At 50.5% G+C, this 20,845-nt stretch overlaps 1 protein-coding gene across 4 annotated transcripts in view; it reads right to left on the reverse strand.

Moving 5' to 3' along the window:
* The window catches only part of FUBP3 (far upstream element binding protein 3), a 38,994-nt gene extending 27,227 nt beyond the window's left edge, over nt 1-11,767 (reverse strand). For 3 of the 4 annotated variants that reach the window (XM_032708332.1, XM_032708331.1, XM_032708330.1), the window contains exons 1-2: nt 11,609-11,722; nt 4,484-4,589 (exon numbers count right to left, since the gene is read on the reverse strand). In XM_032708332.1, coding sequence (XP_032564223.1) covers nt 4,484-4,589; nt 11,609-11,701 — 199 coding nt within the window. In that variant the 5' untranslated portion in view covers nt 11,702-11,722. Of the gene's footprint in view, nt 1-4,483; nt 4,590-11,608 lie in introns of all 4 variants that reach the window. The other variant, XM_032708333.1, reaches the window with a different exon arrangement.
* Between the last annotated feature and the right edge of the window lie 9,078 nt (nt 11,768-20,845).

Here is a 20,845-nt window from a genome sequence, read left to right on the forward strand (position 1 = left end):
CAACAACCTAAAGGTCCATTCCTTCTCCAATATGCCCATTTTGCTCTGAGAAACAGGGACTAATAGAGAGGCAGGGCTGGGGCAGCCCTTGCTTGCTGTAATTCCGAAAGCTGATGCACCATTCCACTGTCTCCCTTCACACCAAGGAAGGGGCTGAACTCTGACAAGCCACGTACATATTTCCCCGTTTTACATCTGTTGAGTACAATTTAACTGTAACTGCAGTCATTTTACTGCAAATAAGGAAAAACAGTGAATAAAATCAGCACAATTTCCTACTAATGGCACCTGCTGGTTGATAACTCTTCATTCTGCTTTAGTCTTCACCTTAACTGAATTCCACCTAACAGACACTCAAAACAAATGCGGATTCTTTTTCCACCCCATAAAACAGAGCAGTGCCTCCCACTAAATTAATGTGCATGATGGGAATATACAATCTTGTCAAGAATACCTTCATGGCTAAAATAAAATCAGAGTGACACATCTCCCAGAGAGCAGTGGAACAGGGCTGCATTTCATACTTTTGAACCAAAGTGCTACCATCATAAATTTTAGAAGGCTACAAGAGATTAGTTAACCTAATTCTTCATCATTAAATACTGCAAGGTTTTTCTTTAATTAAGTGGTCAAAAACTAATATTTTTTGTGTCTGCCTCCACTGCAAATCTTTATAGGTGTTTTTTCCCCTCCCTTAAACTGCCTTATTTAAAAAATGGCCATCTGTAAAGCTGCAATTTTGCAGAACAGTGGCATTTTGTGCATTAAGCTAACCTTCTGCCAAGAGATCTGGACTTCTGCCCTGGTCCTACTGCTGCTGCAGAGGTGTCAAGGAGCATCAGCACTGACTTTCACCAGCAGCAAGATGAGGATAAAGTTTCCTTCCTCCCACCACTATTTTTATTGAAAACATGTTAGAGCAAAGAAATAAAGTCCTCTGTACGACTGGATCATGTTGTGTTTGAGCCTCTCAGTTCTACAAAAATGAAATGTTATTACACCAAAACAGGCCATCTTCATATCTGGGTGCACCAGAGGAACTTGGGGAGGTGAAAGGGGTGGAGGGGGGTGGTGTGTGAAGCTTCTCCAAGGTCTCTCATCTTTGTTTTCCCAGAATCAAAGGATGCCCCAGCCCTCAGCTGCAACACTGCTGCTGAACCCTACAGATCTCACAGGACACTCCTTGAAAGCAGCCCAAAGCAGGGCAAACAAAGGTTAACATTCTCATCAGTCTCTTTCCAGCAGACTGGATCCCTGCTTCCTTTGAACAAAAGGAGGCTGCTTCTCTAAAGATTATTTAGCATTAAATAAATTTATTAAATCGCGCTGGTAATTAGAGGGAGCTATTAATTAGAACGGAGGCCAGGGGAAGCCTTTGGCCTGCTGGGATCTGTCCTCAGCAGCAGCCACAGGCAAGATGCCACCAGGTCTCTCTGCAGGACTCACCTGTCCCTCATGCTCACCTTTGCTGTGAAACATTAACCCCTGCAAGTGGCCACAGAAATGCTGGATACAACTTCCTGGGAGCAGTACAATAAACCTGATCTCTTCCCTGCACTACTGATATTTTCAGGATTATTTTAAAGTTGTTTGCAGAAAGGGGAAATAAAGAAGCCAAGGAAAAGAGGAATAACAGTCTCAAGCTCCATCCAATACCCCCAGGCCAGGTCACTAGGGCTGAGCCTACAGCTCTTGGGTTCAGATGAGGGTTAAAGTTAAGGGAAGTGCAAAAAGCACTCACATTCTGGTTTCCAACACGATGACAAATCTATTTTTCCTGGAAATGCTTTAAAGGCAGCTGCATTTGTTTTGATCAGCATGCTGTCACCTGTCTTAAGACCACTTCCTAAGCTGCCAGCCAGCCACAGCAGCAGCTGTTTACAAAAACAGACGGGAAGAATTAGATTGTCCTGAAAGACAGACAGTTTTCCTGTCACCTTAAATACTTCCTCTGGAGCCAATTTTTTCCAGCAGTATTAGCAACAGCATTAATTTCCCAAGAGCTGCATGGGGATAAGGAAGCAGTGAGACCTGCACCCAGCTGTGAACATGCAGTATACAGGGGTAAATTTCCCCCCAGATTTCTTTCCAAGCTGTCCAGAGTAGCAAAAGGTATCCAAACCCCTGCACAGTAACATTTCCAGAGCATGTGTAACAACACAATTGCTTCTTGACAATGCCTCCAAACAGAAAGTGATTTCCTATTTTAAGTGTCTCCCTTCCAGACACTAAAGGTAAAGCTGCATTATAGACTTTTAATGTCATGGCAGCAAGAGCAGGTAGCCCAAGACTAAGATATGGATCACACCACAAACACACAGAGCAAGAAGGACTGGCAGCCTCAGGAGTTGCTTTGTCAGGCTGCAGGTAAAGACTAGCACAGGAGTATCACACAGGTAGGTGGGGAACTCATCACACACCTGTATTTCAGTACAGGACTTGCTAATGCCACTAGAAATAAAACCAAAGCTGAAAGAAGCAATACAATCCCTGTTCCTACCTTGACAATTCCCGTTTTTTTGTGAAATTCCAGTCCTCTAAAAATATTACTTCCATCATTTCTAAGATCTCACAGATCAGATTTTTGGGAGGGGAGTGTGACAAAGCTATATACAGATGTACATGAACAACCAAAGGGCAAATAAAATAATACTTTAAAACCAGCTACAGACAAGGTCCAGAACTGAACACAGGGTGAGCAGAACAAGAATACAGCAGTCAGGAGCAGCCAGTCTGGAAGGTTCCCCCAGGAACGATACCTGTTCCATACAGTTATGTATCACAGCACAAGAAACCAGCAATAATGTACATTTATAGCCCAGACTGCAACAGTGCTGACATGGTCTGTGTCAACACAAACAAGGCTCAGCAAGTTCATGGCTCACCAGTGCAAGTTTAAGTACAAAGTCTAACCTGTGTTGTCACTAAGCCCTACAACCATTTCACATGTTACAGGTTCCTAAAACCCATTTTGTCAAGAGGTCAGATCTCTCAGTTCAGTCTGATGAATCAATGAAAGCCAGAGGCAGGGCAAACGTTGTGAATGACTGGTTCCCAGAAGGCTATTTTTATTCTTTCTCACCCACAGCCGTGTCCCAAAGCTATTCAGACACAGCTCAGAGCTGTTCAGCATTCCCCAAAAGGGAATGTGCACAGCCTGTGATGGCTGAGCACCTTCCCCTGTAGAACCAGCACCCACCAGCACTGCCAGATCTCCTGCTTCTCATAGATATAGTGATCCTCCAGCTTGAGATACAGTCCCAGACAAATCCCTCCTTTCCTAAAACCCCCAACCAAAGGAGCAGCAACCTGTTGCTCAGACAGAGCCAACAGCAGAGAACAGAAGTGGGTGGTGGCATGTGTTCAGAAAACAGTAACATTGCAAGCCAGGGGCTCCACATAAAAGAAACTTCTCCCCATGCTCCAGCATGTTCTTTCAGACTGAGGAGCAGACATGCAGTTATTTTCAGCCTTTGTATCAGACAGAAGAAGTTTTTTTCAAAACAAAGTGCTAGGCAGCAGCCTTGCTTATCTCCTCAGTATTCCTGACCATATCCATGGGGGAGAGAATCACCCTGCAGGGCTACCTGTGTCAGGAAAAATACTGGAGCAAATAGCAAAAGGAAGACATAGCCATGTTTTTCATTTTTGTCATTATCAACCACAAGTAAAGGTGAGCTCTTTGCAGCTATAAAGCAGCAGATAATACAGTTTAAACACTTCTTATAACAATGCATACCACTAGATTTGTCAAAACCAGAAAACTCTTGTTCTAACATTTCTGTTGTTCCCAAAGATAAGACACTAATGGCTTATTTTAAAACTGTAACACTTCATGCAATATTGACTCATTACAGTTACCAGATAAGCTCCATTCAGTAAACTATTACTTGGCTGGGACCAACGTTAAAAGCTTCAGAGACTTCAGAATTCTTAAAGAAAAACAACGAATAAAGCTAAGCTAATACAGGAAGTTTTCTTCCAACTTGCATCAACTTATATGAATACCTTTTCTCCTTAAAATTCATGTGCAAAGCAACCAAAATTTTTGACAGCAACTCAGCTCCTGTGCTGTGACCACTGCTACCCATGGAAGGGAACACATGTAATGCTGTTCCTACACACTGCCTGCTCCCAGGAAATTAGGGTTAACAGGGAAGAACAGCTTTGCTATGTACATTTGGCACCCTATACATGGGCTCCAGCACAGGCCCAATAAGCACATCCTCCTCCCTCCCCTAACTACCACAGAACAAGATTTAAATTACAGGTTTTTTTGCTAATTCCCAAAGTTCATGAATTAACAAAGAATTGCTTCACATTAACGCTAATGCCTCCAGGTGAGACTAAACAGCACAGAGAATCTTGTATAAAATTTTTATACACAGAAAGATGTGTTCTCCATCCTTAAAGCAGACAGCTGCCTCCATGGAGGAATTTCAGGAGCTGCATCCCCAGGGATGATTAATCACAGCCAGCTTACCTCCATCATCCAGGGGCCGTTTCTGCACTCCATAACCGTAGACTGACGGGTCCACAAGTGTTGTAGAATTATTCAAGTGAGGAATATCTCCAATTTTAGCAGCAATCTATAAAAACACGGGATAAAAGCTTGATTAGCATACCTGAAGTTTCAGCCACCACAGCTAAACACTCTTTCTCCCAATAAGACATTGACCCCAATCCAAGCTTCTTTCAGGTGGCTTTGTAACAAGGTGTTTTTTTTGTAAAGTAAACAATTTTCTGCTTGCTTTTAATATTTGCTTAATTAAAATCGCATTCATCCAGTTCCTCTTCCTGATCACAAGCAGGCATTTGCTCCCTGGAACATTATATTCAGAATTATTTGCTCGATGATAGCTGACAAGCTAAGTCTTGCAGAGAGGAGGGTTCAAACTAGCTCACCAACTTTGTCCTGGACAAGCTGCCACCACCAGAGCTGTGTGGGAGGACACATAATTCCTCTTGTGTCCAGATCCAGACACCCAGAAATGCACACTCACACATCCACGGGGGAGTAGAGGGAGAATGTGAAAACACACAGTACAAGCACAGGTTTGGGAACTCCCTGTCAAAGAGACTGGATCACTCTGTTTGCTGCATGAGGAATAAGCCAGTGGGCAAAACCATCAGCCCAGAATTAGTTTCCATTTCCTGGAGTGGTCAGTACAGCACAAACACAACTAATGCTGCCTGTGCTTCCAACCCTTCCAGAGGGGGAACTGCCATTCCCTGCCAAGCCAGGGTGCAAGGAGTTTTATTTACAGGAAGGAGGAGGCAGTCAGGTATCACAGTAAGGGGACTTAGGTAAGCAAATAAACAAGTTGAGGCACACATCTAAACACCACTTCATAAAAATGAAAAGTTAAGCTCATCTCTAGTGACATTTGGGAGCTCTTCCACCTGCTCTCTGAGCTAACTGGTGTAAGCCCACCCTAAAAAAAAATACAGGTGCATTCCCTGGGTGCTGCACCCAAGTTAACACCCCCTCCCAGACACAGGCAAACTGCAGTCCCACAGCACCTCTTGCCTACATAAAGTACTTTGCTGTAATGAGCAAGTGCAGAACAAAGTAGTTACAGCACAGATATAAAGCACAGTGTATTCTACAGCATTTGCTTCCTTTTACAGCAAGAAGAAAACCTGCATAGGATCTTTACTAGGAGACTGATCTCACTCTATTATACCTGGATTTCACCAGAGAATAAGCAACAGGAAGAGATGAAAGAGCATTTTACACAGTGTGTTTTAAATGACAAATTACATCTAAAGGTGTTTCTAAAATTTGTGTGTTACTGCAACAGAAAGACATCTACAGTAACTCTGGTTGTTGACACTACCTTCTGCTGCAGTGGAATAAACAACTGGCCAAGATTCAGAACCACAGGGTGCTGAAAAAAGCTATTTGAAATAATCTTGAAAGATTGAGGGCACTGCTTTTAGGGAGAGAATAGGAAACATTTTGTTCAATGCCTTGCATGAAAAGGGCTCCAAGTTTGGACCATTTTCTCCTCATATTCCATTCTGTCCTGTCTCCTTTCAGAAAGTCAAGAACTTCATCGTGTCAGAAATGCCAGAAAGAGAGTAAAATCTTCCTCTGGTATCAGCACAATGATCCTGTAGTGAAACTTTGATGACAAGTGTTTTGTACATCAACATCTCCAATCAGCCCCCAGAAAGCTGGTTCTGAAAGCACTACCACACCTTGTGCACTCCATGAGGGACTGCCAGGTGATGCCTTGCTTTTTTGTTAAGTGCTGTACTGCATCCATGGATCCAGTCCTTTCCCCACATGCTTTCCCCTTACATTTGGGATGTGGAGGATTTAATGAAGGTACCAAGACCACAGATGTATTCTGACTACTTAAACACTGAAACAGAAATTTTAAAATATATTTTACAACAATATTCACACCTTTCACCTATTAACTTACAACGTAGACCAAAAGGAACAGTGTCAGGTATAACATACTCTGACATGTTTTGGGATATCTGATTTTAACATCCCCTTCACAAACTCTCTGTTAGTAATTATTTACCTGTAAAGTCATGGGTGATAGTCTGGAGGTGAAATCACCCACCACACGCTCCAGGGAAATAAAAAAATCATCTTGGACACTGGAAGCTGGCCTAGGAGAGGAAGCCAGCCTGAAGTACAAGGGTGTGCAGGAGCAGCTCCCTGGTACCAAGGCTGGCTGCTCCCAGTGCAGGGAAGCTTTGCACATCATGACTACCCTGGCACAGAACCCTCCAAGTAAAGGGCAAAGCAAGAGTGTTAAAGCAATTTTTACATTATCAGCTTTTGGGATATTTTCCTCTTTTTTTTTTTCCCCCCTCTCCTTTATTTAAACTTGCACCCTTATCTCTAAAGCTTTCCAGCTGCCACCAGATTACAGGCAGACAACATGTCACCTCAACTACAGCTGGAAAAAACCCACCCTGCAAAATTAAGAGCTTGAGCTTTCAAAGTACATGTGGCAGTTAAAATACATTTTAACTTCTCATGTTCAACTTAAAATGGGAAGCTCAGTCTTTATGACAGGTTCAGCAGGGGGCAGGCACAAAAATCAGAATATGGCAAAAGTAAGCAGACCTGGCCCTTATCTGCCTAAATGACCTTGAGTAATGTTCTGCTGTTAGCCACTGCTTTTGTCCTGCTGTATGTCTGCCTTGGGGTTTTTTCTGCCCTTAACACAACACATCCATTTTACCAAGCTCTGAAATACACTGGAAAAAAAGCATCACTGTTCCTGCACCTAAATTCCCCAAAATCAAGCTCTCCAAGAAAGACTTTAAAGGGCACAGCACAAACCTGAGCTACAAACTGCAGTGGTAAAGCCAAGAAAAACACAATGATTCCACAAAGTTGTGTGAGGGACACATTTTTTTCCTATACCTTGCACTTCTATCCTTCTATACCTTTAACAGACATTAAAAATGATGTAATAAAAAAACCACCTAAATATGAAGCTTCTTTGCTAAGCACAGCAGGGCTCAAACACAAACATCTGCAGAATTCACTTTTAAGAAAACGGGCCCAGCTTCTAGGAAAAACCTCTTGGTGCTGCCCTGCAAAGAACAGCAACCGATAAAATCACCAATTCTAGGTATTAGCAGAATAAAAAAAAACCAACAAGGCCCTGTCATCTGACCCTTCAGACTGTTCTAGTGCTTGTGCTGCTCCTCCCCTTTGCTGAGCACAACACTGGAGTTGGTGTCTCCAGAGCTCTGGAGGAAGCAACAAAACCTTCCACAACCACTCAAGTTTCATATCACAGGTGGTTTTATCAAATACTAAAGCAATTGCAAAGCCCTAAAGCTGCCTGAGGATGATCTGAAAAATGACTCTGTGAGGGGGTAAAGAATAGGTCATCTAAGACCCCTCCTTCACCATGGAAATTAGAAGTTTGAGCCTGATATAGAAAAGGATTTCAAAGATGCAGCTCGTTAACTCTCAGTAAGTCTCAGGGTGTTCACCCACTTCTGAGGTACCCAAGATGGCCCACTACAGGCTCACCAAGCCTCAGCCTTTCCTCTTCCCAGCATTCCCAGAAATTGGGATTCAGACAGTACATCTGGCAGGTTACAAAACCAGCACATGAAGGAAGAGCTGCAAACACAAGTGTTGCACTGGAAATGGGCTGCCAAGGAGAAGAGGAGAGGGTGAGCACCAAGCCAGATGCTCTTTGGTCAATAAGAACAAAAGGCCAGTCCAAGAGAAATTAATTTTAGTCCAAAGCACTAACAGCTCTGCTTATGTTCTGATCCTAGTACTCAAAAGGGGAGCAAAATCCTCTCTCTCTCTCTCTCCCACCCCAAAATGCCACAGAAGAAAAGCCACCCTGCCTGGGAGCAGCCAGGCAGATCAGTCCCCACCTATGATCCACTCACTTGAGGTGTGGTGCAGAAGATGCAGGACAGACCATCTCAAAGCCCCAGTACTGCCTTAAAGAAGTAATTATTCATAAATCTCAAGTATTTCAGCATCCACAAAAATCCAGGCAAGTCCAGTACAAACACTGAAAGCAATGTACAAATAACTTCTTTCAAAGGTATTCCAGGTTTCTTATTCTTATGTCAGCTCACATCCCAGCAGCTCTGAGGAATGCAGTTGCTTTCCTTGGATCAGGAAAGTCTTCCTTGTTCTGAATTGTTTAGTTATTCATAACCAAGCACTGTATTCCACAGCCTGATTTACAGTGTTATGGCTCTCACAAAAACTGAATTTAGTAAATTTGTGTGTGACATTAAACCCTGAACGACTCAAACATCGAACCAGGGATGATGTACCAACCCCTGAGACAAGAACTATGACTGAAGTTTTTTTTGCTCTGCTCCCTCATCCCCCTAAAGCAAAAGGAATACTCTGCAAAGGCCAAAACCAGCCCAAAAGCTGAGATCTACACACCAGATCAGTACAGCTCAGGCAAATACAGCATTAAACACCCCTGGTGGAAGCTCTGCCAGCACCTCCACAGAAGTATTAGGTGTAAATGTGTAAATGTAACTGCCTCTACATCCCACCTGATTCTCAGCCAGGAGGTTCCATCACAGATTGCCTGGGTGGTGAGGCAAATATCCCTCCCCTGAGCAATTAAGGCCACCCTCACTGACTTTTGGCAACAAGTCACCAGTGACAATTTAGTTCTGTGCAGGACAAGACCACCTGCTCCCTTACAAACCCTCTACAAAACTAGATTGAATCAAGTACTTTCGCAGACACAGGGAAATACTTTAGCACTCCAACAGCTCTTTTCATCCCACAAACAGCAATGGAAAAAATCACGTTCAACAGTCAGCAAACAACTCACTGCACAAAAATTTAGGACGCTGTGCTCCCACAAACACGTGCAGAGCCCACATTTCCCAACACACTCGTTTCCAGAGCAAAAAAGCAGCAGGAAGGTCGCTGCTGAAATCTTCCAGCTCAGACTAACTCGTGGAAACCCAGCACAAGCAGTGTGATCACAGCAAGTATAATGAACTTAACAACAACAAAATCAAGTAAGTGACCACAGCTGGGGCACAGAAGTATTTATTGCTCCATTTCCTTCACATGTGGGTTGTTGGGGGCTCACAGATTCACCCCACAAACACAATGCAGCACCCAGGCAACACAAATTTGGATCAGTTTGCCCTTCCACCAGCCCATGTTGCTCCAACCTGGCCTTGGACACTTCCAGGGATGGGGCAGCCACAGCTTCTCCGGGCAACCTGTGCCAGGGCCTCACAGGGAAGAATTCCTTTCCAATATCTAACCAAGATTTCCCCTCTTTCAATTTATACCCATTCCCCCTTGTCCTATCACTCCAGTTCCTGATGAAGAACCCTTCTCCACCTTTCCTGTAGCCCCTTCAGACACTGGAAGGTTCTGTGAGGTCTCCACACAACCTTCTCTTCTCCAAGCTGAACAGCCCCAGCTCTCTCAGCCTGTCTTTGTAGGGGAAGTGCTCCAACCCCCTTATCAACTTCATGTCCCTCCTCTGGACCTGAAACATGCTCACAAAATAACTCCAACAAGCTGCAATGTACCAGCAAATAATTATTTTCTTTTACATAAGAGAGTTATTCAGCTGCTAGCAGGTGGTAATATTACCAAATATTCAAAAAGATGTTTTTGCAACGAGAGGCCTCCAGTAACAGACAACCAGGTCGAGACAAGCAGAGTGCAACACCCCTCAGTTTAACTGCATCAGGCAGGTAATCCTGGGTGTTCAGACATCAAGGCCAGGGGGCTTTGTCAGTGAAAGAAGTGACACATGACCTCATCAGGGAGGCAGCTCAGACCCCACCTGCCTGTGCTGAGGAAGAAAACAGAGACCCAAGAGCAGAGCAGCTCGTGGTGCCCCTGGAAAGGTGCAGGGTGTTGATCTACAACACAGAGTGGCTGCCACACTGATTCACAGGTGAGCTGAGAGCCAGGGCAAAGCACTTCAGTCCCATCAGAGAGAGTATCTGAGAGGTCTCAGGATCCAGCTTAGCTTCTTCAGAGGTTTCTCAGTGAAATCACAGTCTGGGCAACAGAAGGAGATTTCTCCCACCTGGAGAGAATAAAGTCAGGGTCTTTGAGCACCAGCTGTGCTGTGGTCCTGGTGTTACATCTCGTTATGGTGCAGTCACTAAACACAAGTAAAGCACAACCTGTTCAGAGGTGGGACAAACACCTGGGACATACATGGAACAGGAGATGTGATGAACAACCACAACACATGCCCTGTGAGCAGCAGCTCGTTGTCCTGGAGGCACTTCCCACAAATCAAGGAGCACACAAACACCTGGAATATCCTGTGCTGAAGACAAGGGTGCTGGTTCCTGAAGCTCTGGGCACTTCTACTGAAACTTTCCATTTTAGCACCATGTAAGCTCGGAGATTCCTCTGGGGAGCACCACCCTCTCTCCCTGGAGGGAATGTGAAGCTCCTGCACTGCTAAGGTTTGTATTCACAGAATCACAGAACAAATCAGTTCAGAAAAGACCTCTGAGATCATCAATTCGAACCTGTGACCGACCACCACCTTGTCAACTAAAGCAGAGCACTAAGTGCCAAGTCCAGTCTTTCCCTCAACACCTCCAGTGATGGGGACTCCACCACCTCCGTGGGCAGCTTGTTCCAATATCTTATCACCCCTTCTGGAAAGAAATTCCTCCTAATATCCAACCTAACCCCCTCTGGCACAGCCTGAGGCCATGTCGTCTTCTCCTATCCCTTGTTCCCTGGGAGCAGAGCTGGACCCCCTCCCGGCTCCCCCCTCCTGTCAGGGAGTTGCAGAGAGCCAGAAGGTCCCCCCTGAGTCTCCTTTTCTCCAGGCTGAGGCCCCCCAGCTTCCTCAGCCGCTCCTGGTGCTCCGGACCCTTGCCCCACTCCGTTCCCTTCTCCGGCCGATCATCGCTCAGCCTCCCGCACAAGGCCCCGCTAAAAACCCACATTAACACCAGCCCACCCCCCCACTGCCCAGAGCCAGACGGCCGCGGGCCGCCCCCCTCCCGCACATCCCCGGGGGCACAGAGGGGGCAGCGCGGCCCTTCCTCAGCCCCGCGGCCTAGCGGCGCCCCCGCCGCCGCCACCTCCCCCTCCCGCGCGCCCCCGGCCCGCCGGCCGGCGCCTCACCTGCCGGACGCGGTGCAGGGCGTCCACGAAGCCCTCGGGCTTGATGCCCACGGGGGCCGCGCTCTGTCCCTGCCCCTGCGCCAGGTCCGCCATGGCCCGCGCCCGCTCCGCCCGGGCCCGCGCCCGGAAAGGGAAGGAGCCCCCCGCTTCCGCCGGAAGTGCCCTGGGGGGGCGGGGCGTCGAGGGGGCGCGCGGGGAAGGGCGGGGCCGCTGGAACCAGGCGGGGAGGGGATTGGGTGGGGGAGAGGGGCGGGGCCAGCGCAGGGCACGCCCCCTGCGGGACCCCCCCAGAGGACCCCCCCCTCCGGGGAGAGCGGCCGGGGACACCCGTGCTCTCGTCCCTGCTCCTGTCATCCCATCCCTGCCCCTTCCATCCCATCTCTCTCTGTGCCATCCCACCCCTGCCCATTCCATCCCATCCCTGCCTGTAACATCCCGCCCTTGCCTGCTCCAACCCATTCCTGCCTGTTCCATCCCGTCCCTACTTGTAATATCCCATTCCTGACCGTTCCATCTCATCGCTGCCCGTTCCATCCCATCCCTATTACTGCCATCCCATTCCTGCCCCTTCCATCCTGTACCTGCCCCTTCCATCCCATCCCTGCCCATTCCACCCCATCCCTGCCTGTAACATCCCATCGCTGCCTGTTCCAACCCATTCCTGCCTGTTCTATCCCATTCCTCCACCTGCTCTTACGACCCTGTCCTGCCTGCGCCATCCTGTCCCTCCATGCCTGTGCCATCCCGTGCCAGGCTGTGCCACCCCTTCCATCCCGGCTGTGGTGTTGCAGAGGTGCCCCAACAGAGCCTCCCTTTAACCCCTCCATGGAAACACATCACCCACAGCGTCTGTTCCCTGCCTGGCTTGGCCCATGTGTTTGAGGACTCTGTTCCTGACTCACAGGGCTGTGGTTGGGCACTGCCTGGTATTTTCACAAAGCTCCTGGACATGGAGTGTCCGTGTGCTCCGGGGAGCTCTGCCAAGCACTGGAGCTCCCAGAGGTGCCCATGCGTCCCCATGGAGCCCCCAGGTCTGGTTCAGCACCCAGTCATATCCCTCCCACTGCAGCAGAGCAGCAGGAGACTCCAGGATGATGCAAGGACCAGTTAGTCCAGGATTAATGCAAAAAACATGCAAAGCTTGTTCCTTGAGCAGGACCCTGCGCAGCCCTTCCTGCTGCTTTTTGGGGGTGTCCTTTTTGAACGATACCTCCCTGATTCCAGTCTGCAGCCAGCTCCTGGTCTGGTTTACACACTGAACCTGGAATAGTCCAAGGTTCCCTGATCCCAGACTCCATTTCCCAAAGCCCTGAATATGAAATTCAAAACCCAAGTGATGTCCCACATAGCACTGCTTCCTCCTCAGCTGGTTCTTGTTCTTTCCAGTTTCGTGCATCTCATTTGTGCCTACACAAGTAGGCAGAAATTGCTGAGGCTGATGGAATTATCTGGTGGCTTTCCAAGAGCAGGGAACATGCTTCTTCACTGGGATGCACAGTCTGCTGCCAGTCACCTCCGTTGCACTGGCTAATCTCCAGCCCTTCCTCCTTTCTGAAGTTGGGATCAGTTTCTTAAGCAAAAAGCCCAGTTATTTTAGGACAAAGGGACACAGACCATGGGGGAAGGATTTTAACCATAGAATCACAGAATCACAGACTGGTTTGGGTTGGGAGGGACCTCAAAGATCTTATTCCAACCTTGATTCAACCTCTCTGCCTCGGGCAGGGACACCTTTCACTAGACTAGGTTGCTCAGAGCTCCATCCAGTCCAGCCTAAAATGACCTGTATCACCTCAGCCATTCCATTATCTTCCAGCCATAGCAGAGGCAACTTCTCCAGCCATGCCTTGGGCTTTGCTTCTTCCTCTCTTGCAAAAAGAAAGTACAAAGACTTTGCTGGATTCAGGGACTTTTTCCCTTCCTAACCCCAGCTGGGAAGACCCAACACGTTCAGCACCAGCTGCCCCTTTCACCCAAACAGGTCCTGGGTGGAGGAATCACCCTGACAGCCCCACTCAGCATTCAGGGGTGCCCTGTTCTCAGCAGGATTCACCCCATGACTCTCTGGCTAATGCCAACCTCAAAGTGGCTGCAGAGGTGACCAAGCCTGAATCCTAAAACCCCCAGTGCTTCTCCCAGCAGGGAGGAGCTGGAACATTCCCTGCCAGATCCAGAGCTGAATTTTGGCATCCTCAAGCCCTAGAAAGAGATGGGGGAGACTCAATGCCAGGCAGGACCAGGACAGAGGCTGCTGGGAGGGTGACAACCAGCCCCGGTGCTGGACAGGCAGGGATGGCTGGGAGGAGAAGACATCAGGCAGCGGTCGAAAAGAAGGAAATTACAGGCCTTAAACACTTCTAGAAACAAATTTCTGATGTAAATCTTCCTTTTGAGGAATAAAAAAACAGGGGGAAAAAAAAAAAAGCAAGCAAGGAGCGATTCTACGCCTCCATCACCCGCCTCCCCCTCCCCGGCCTGAGTCACACACACACCTTCACACACACACACAAGCTGAAATTAGTTGTGACAGCTGAAATTCTCTGCTCCTCGGATGCCGTTTGACAGGGTACTTAAAAAAGGAGGGAGGAAAAAAAAACAAGGGGAAGAAGAAGAAAAGGGAAAGTGGTTTGGTGTCGCACGGGGGAGGCGGAGGGGGGTGATGGGGGGGGGTTTCAAGTGATACAAGACGCATAATTCAGGCTTCTTGGATTGCAAAAGCTCCTCTTACCTAAAGGGCCTGCTGCCTTTATTTTTATCCAAATGGCTCAATTACTGCAAAGCCCCACAGAGAAAATTATGGATGTTTGCCTCTATTTTTCTCGCCTTGTCTCGACAACTGTAGATATTTTGTTTTCCTTCTTTCCATCTTTTTTTTTCTTTTTTTCTTTTTTTTTTCCTCCCTCTTGGTGGTGGTGGTTGCAGGGGGTAGAAGGTGGCTGGGAGTGAGATGAGGTATGGATAGGGAGATGTAGGGGACCTGGGGCGAGGGATGGGGCACTGGCATGTGATGGCTTTGCCACCATCACACAACTTGGTCCTCTCTCGTCTCCCTCGCGTCACCTCACACCTTTGGCTGCTCACATCCCTTTCGTCCCCACATCCCCCACTCTTCTCCCTTCCTCCAGCCCTCTCTCCCTCTCTTCTCCCCCACCTTCCTCCTCTCCTTCCCCCTGCTCTCCTCCCCATCACCCCCTCCCTGTGCCTCTCAAAGCCACCATAATAGCAGCTTGTTTGGCACTTCAGTTGGTCTCAATGAGAAAATTTCCCTCTCTCCCTCTTTTTGCCTTCGTTATTTCCAAACCCTGCAATAGCTCCTTTGCTCAGGGCTGCGGGAAGTGCCCATTTTTCAACATTTTTCTTTGGCTTATGTTTGTCATCCTCTGAATTACCGCACCGGGGAGTCCAGTCAGCCCGACACCGGGCCCTGCTATTCACGCCTCTCCTGCTCCTTGAGATCATGTAGGCAGAAATTAGTTATTTATTTCGAGCACCACTGCAATGCACTTCCCCACACAAGTGTTTGTTTTGATCTCCTGCTGGAAAAGGAGGCTCCACAGGGAGTGCTGGTGCGGCGGCAGCGCTGAGTCCGGTGGGAGACTCGGTGAGGGTAGGGCAGGGTGGGGGAAAGCCCAGGGGTTCCTGGGAAAGCTGTGAGCATGGATACCCCCACCATGCTGACCTGCTTCCTTGAGGCTGTTCCTCGAGCTGATGCTCTCTGCAAGTCCTGAGAGTTTCCAGGTGATCTTGTCCCATCAGGAAATCTGGTTCTCTGTAGTTTTACCTCTGGGTCAGATCTGAGACTGCGTGGAGCCAGGGGAGCATCCCACCCCAAGGTGGTCGTGACTGTACCAGGCAGTGCTACCCAGGAGTCTCTGCCAAATGCTGCAAGATTGGGCAGATTTGGTGGCTGGGGGAAGAAACTCTGCTCCAGGACAGCCCACAGCCACTGGACACAGTCCCCAGCCTCATTAACCAACTGCTGTCCTGCCCACCCCACTTCACAGAGCAAGGCCAGCCCTGCACAGGCAGCCTGGCTTTAGGGCAGACCAGGAAACATTCAGCAGCTCAGAGATAGTCCCAGTCGATGGGACATGAGAAGGACACTGCCTGTCCTTGGAGGTTGTGATCCACCTCCCCCTTCCCTGTGCCAAGGTCAGGAGCCAGCGAGTCCCATGACAGAGCCCAGTGGTGCCATTGCAGACCAGGTTGGCATCACTGTGGCTCCATAGCCAAGGTGTTGCCAACACTCCAGAGCCCTTCTCCCTGTGGAGATGCCACAGGCAGGCACAGGCAGCACTGGCACTGGCAGGCTTCAGGGAAGGGGCCCAGCGAGCTGCAGCTTTAAAGAAAGAAGAGGAGCAGCAGGAGGAAGAAAACGCAAAATTGGCCCAGTGGGTAGACCTGCTATTTAAGTGCAGTTGAGAAAGGAACGGGAGGAATTACAGGAGAAATGATAGTGCCCTGACAGCTGCCATTTCCCACCGCCAGTCTCCCCTAATGGAGTCCTAATGTAGTGGTGGGCTCTTCGCTGACAGCCCACCCTGAGACAGGGCTTGTCTTTGTGCTGGTGACAGATGGGACAGTCCAGCAACAAACCTGTAATCCTCTGATTTCTGCCTGCACTGGCTCAGCTTAACCCCTTCTTCCCCCAGCACCCGCTCGCTGCCCAGGTGTGTGGCTGGTGCGGGGTCTGACCTGCCCCCATCATCCCACAGCAGTGTCCAGGTCTGGCAGCTACACAAGGCAGTGGGAATGGCAGGCAGCTGCCTGCAGCTCCCTCCAAATCACTTGGCTGCTGCTGTCTGGGGCAGCATGGCAGGGGTCCAGCCTGGTCACTGAGCCTGAGCAGGCAGCAGCATGGCTCCTGTGGGTCTCTGGGACCCTGCTCTGCCCCTGTGACAATGAACTGGGCAGGTGAGTGTGGGCAGGTGAGCACATGCAGGTGTGCTTGGCAGCACAGTGCCTGCCAGGAGGGCTCTGGGCTGCCTGCCCAGCACAGCGCCCACCGAGAGCCTCCCGCTACCACTGGCTGCCAGTTCTGGCACTGAACCTCCTTGCCTGCCTCAAATTAGCCCCAAACAAGGGTGTGATTAGGCAGTTTTAAGCTAAAAGGTGTGACAGCTCTCCCCACCCCCAGACCAGGCTGCAGAGACTACACACAGCTCCAGTCCTGTTCCCCAGCAAGCCGGGGGTGGCAGCAGGAAAAGCTGACGGAGTTTTTCTGCAGAAAAATAAACACAGCTACTCCATGCACCAGTCTGTGTCCTGGGGAGGAAGGCTGAGTGTGCTGGGGGACCCTCTGAGCAGAAGGGTGAGCAGAGGGATGCTCTTGCCCCTGGGATGCAGAGGGGGAGATTACCCACCTTCTGATCTCTTCTCCCACATCCCCAAGGGCCCAAAAGCCCTCCTGGTGAGGGCTTTTTGGATGCTTCTCCATTAGGCAAAGGTCCAAGCCCCTCTGACCCCTTCACAGCATGAAGCATCTCTCACTTGCAGCTATCTGCCCTCCACGGGCACCTGAGTCTCCATTCCCTCTGGTGAAACCCACTGGCATCCTTCTAAGCTGCAAGGGAACTCTCTCCCATCAGCACAGGGCAGCCAGCCCTTCCCAGCCTTCAGGCACAGAGCCAACATCCCAGGATCACAGCCACCGAGCCTGGTGGGGTCCCAGCACACATCTCATTCCCACCCTGAGCTCCCATCCCAAGGCAGCTGCCTGCCTGCTTTCTTTCCTCAGAAGGAATTAGCAGGTAGGACAGAGAGCTCCAGGCAGCTCTGCTGGGTCCATCTGCTCATCCATCCTGCTGCAAAGTGGGGCCTGAGCAGATCCCCACTCCTGGCTCTGTGAGCATCCTCTCCATCCGATCCAGACCTACCCAAGGCCATGGGGAATAGAAACATCCTCATCCCGCATCCCTGTCCCACCACACCCTGGAGAGCAGTTGAGACCCCCCTGGGGTTTGATCCTGGTGGATGGTGAGGGTTCCCATCACCCTCTGGTCGCTGGGGAGCCGTGGCAGCGTTAGACCCTCCTCGGCAGGAAAGCGCAATGCGGCGCGCACGGTCCTCGGCACAATTAGCCAACAAGTGGCTGTTTTGTGAGGGATTGTTGCTGATGTGTTTTAAGTGGCTTTCTGAGTGGAAAATGTGAGGCGCTGGAGAGGCCGGCAGACAAAGAGGGGGATGCATTAGGTTTTATTGGTCTGCTTCGCACACATCTGACATCACTCCACGGAGCAAGTTCTGCCTGGCTTTAGGGAAAATGAAAAATAAAGCAAGAAAAAGGGGCCGAGGGTACAGGGGCGGGGGGAGCGGCAGCGATTCAAGCAGGCAAGTGGGGGCTTAATAGCTGGAGACACTGGAGCAAACTGTGTCAACCAGATGGGACCCGGGTGCCGCGGGAGGAGAGGGGAATTAGCCAACCCGCGCTTTGTTCCCGCAGAAAGCGCGGCCCTCTCCCCCCAGGAGCTGCCTACATGTGATATAATACAGCCCCTTTCAGCCGCTAAGCTGGCCAAGGACAAAAGTCACCGATAAATAGCGAGAGGGCGAGGCTGAAAGCAAAGGCAGAGTTGCCAAGAGCCTCAGCTTTCTCCTCGGGCTGCCCATGCTGACGGGCATCTGCCCCGGCCACCGGCGCAGGGACCTGCGGGCACGGTGTTGGAGGGGCTGGGGGTGATGCTGTGGGACAGCAGGGGTTTTTTTGGAGGCATGGTGCCTTCAGCAGGGGTGATGCAGCCTCTGTGGTGGCATTGGAGGTTTGTCCCCGTGTTCCTTTCCTTGATTCCCTTAGCCAAGCCATGAAAGCCTTGTGCCTTGGGCATCCCTCAGCATGTGTCAAGAAGGGCTGGAGACTGTTGTACTAGGGAGGTCTCTCACTGCTTGGGCCTATTAAGTCCATGTTCATTCTTTGTTGTTTTTTCCAGGCTCCTATGAAAACACACCCCACACACCAAATAAAAGAGTTCAGAATCCCTCACCCAGGCCCAAATGCTGGGAGTCAGAAGCAAACCCCACCAAAGCAGCCCCATGCCTGTTGCTTGAAGGCTGAAGCCATCCCAGCTCCTCAGGTGTTGGACCCAAAGATATCCTGGTCATTGCACCCCAATGCAGAGCCTGAGACTCACACACTGCAAGGAGGAGACCCCAGACACCCCTATTCCAAGCTGGCACCATTGATTTGGGGTCTCCCTCCCCTCCCAAATCCTGGCAAGGACACAGCCCAGCCAAGCACTAAACCAGCCACGGGGCTGTGCAAACAGGCAGGACCCGCCCATCCTTTAATTCCCTGGAGGGATCTTCATTGCTTCTGCAGAAATATTGATCCAGATAAACCAGGGAGGCACATTAGGTGCCCCGGGGAGGGTCAGGGGATCAGCGGCTCAGCTGGCTGCCCACTGCCCTGCGCCCACAGGGTCTGGCTCTGCAGGATCAGGACGGGCAAGGGGAGCACCGAGGGCCTTGGGAAGCCCCTTACGCCACTGAGGGGGCCAGGGCCAAAGTGCTTTAGCCAAGGGGAGGTAAAACAAATCGATGAGGGGCCACCGTGACACGCTGACCCGGCACTGAGCCACGGCTTTAACGCGTGACAGTAAATCTGGGCGGGGGGCTCGGAGGCAGATGGCTGGAGGGGGGAGGCAAGACAGGGTTCTTACTGGTGGGACAAGGGAAGGGCAAGAGCTCCCAGACTGAGCAGAGGCCAGCAGAGCCACTGGGGAAGGACAAGGAGTTGGCAGAGGGGAGCTTGGACACTGACATGGGGATGGGTGATGCCTCTTCCATGACCAGGATACCCCTCATAGCCGAGGATCACTCCCAAGTTGTCCCTTCCTATTGCTGCACGTGCCTTGGTTCGGCCCAGAGAGCTGTTGGGTGCCAGAGCAGAGACACTCAGAGGCTTTCTCCAAACCCGTTTCCACCCAGCTGAGGGAAAGCACCCCCTCTGAATGGAGGTCTCAGTTTCCAGCCCTCAACTCCTCGCTCCCACCTCCCATCTCACCCCCCACCGAAGCCAGAGGAGAGGGCAGGAAAGCACCAACGGCTGTGGATCCGGTTACCTGCGGCCAACAAAACCTACCTGTCCCTTCCCAGCCACTTCCCCCGCCCCCTCTCCAGGGGAGACAGACCAGAAGGACCCCCCTGGCCCTCCCTGAGCATCGCTGGGTCGCTGCCCGCCGTGATCGAGTGACCAGATGGACGGTGGGCTCACACCGCAGCCTCCTCTGTGGGTCCCTTGTCCCCCCCTGAGCCGGCTGAGCTTTGACGCTCTGTCCCCCCGGGGCAGCCTTTGTCAGGGGTGTGCAGAAGGGCCCCTGTGTCCCTCTGATCCCCGCCGGCCCCACGGCAGCGCGGCCCTGGCCGGAGCATAAAGCTGGCTTTCAGGGACCCGGCGTTGGGAAACTCCCGGGGAAGAAGCAAGGGAGCTTCTTGTTAAACGAGGAGACAAAGCCACCTTGTTAAGGGGTTTACAAAGGCGACCATCTCCCCCCTTGCCTGGGAAGCTCACGACCGGCGACTCCCAACCTCACCGGGGGGATGGCTTTCCCTTTGGAAAGATTGGGAACATTTAATAACCGTGCTGTGCCGCAGCCCTCTGACCCATGTGCAGGGCCCAGGGCACCTTCCCCGCTCCCAGGAACTGCTTGGAGCCACATCTCTAGAGGAAAATGGGAACCAAGTGCTCATTGTGGGGAATCCCGAGGTTTTCCTGTGGGTGCACCATTGCTACCAGTGTCCCTACTGAGGGGACAACGTCCTTGGTGCCCTGGCCCAGGGACAACCACCTGCACGAAATGACATACTGGGTAGCAAAAGAGGAGTTTCTGCCCTGCCTTTGGGAGAGGTGGGCTGGGGTCTCCTCCCACACACCACACAGGTGGGAGATGGGACCCCAGGAAGGGATGTGAGTGGGACACAGTCCTGCAGGGTATAACCACACAAGAGCTCCCTGCTTTCTTCCTGCAAAACATCATTCCTTCTCCTTGAATGGACCCAGTGATCCATTTCTTTGCCCAACAAAATAAAGTTTAAGCAAAAACCCAGCAGCCCCACAGCTGCTTTGTCCCTCTGGGAATTTTCTTTGGAGACCCATCTATTCTTATTTTCTTTTACATGAAAAGTCCCTGCCCCAAACAAAGTTAGCACAATCTTTGGCTTGACTCTCGTGCATCTGAGTCTCTGATGATGACTCAGCCTCTGATGAGCCCCTCCAGGTCCCCGGGCTCCTCATTTTACAGC

The sequence above is a fragment of the Chiroxiphia lanceolata genome, chromosome 21 (assembly GCF_009829145.1).
Source record: "Chiroxiphia lanceolata isolate bChiLan1 chromosome 21, bChiLan1.pri, whole genome shotgun sequence".
NCBI classification, from domain to species: domain Eukaryota; kingdom Metazoa; phylum Chordata; class Aves; order Passeriformes; family Pipridae; genus Chiroxiphia; species Chiroxiphia lanceolata.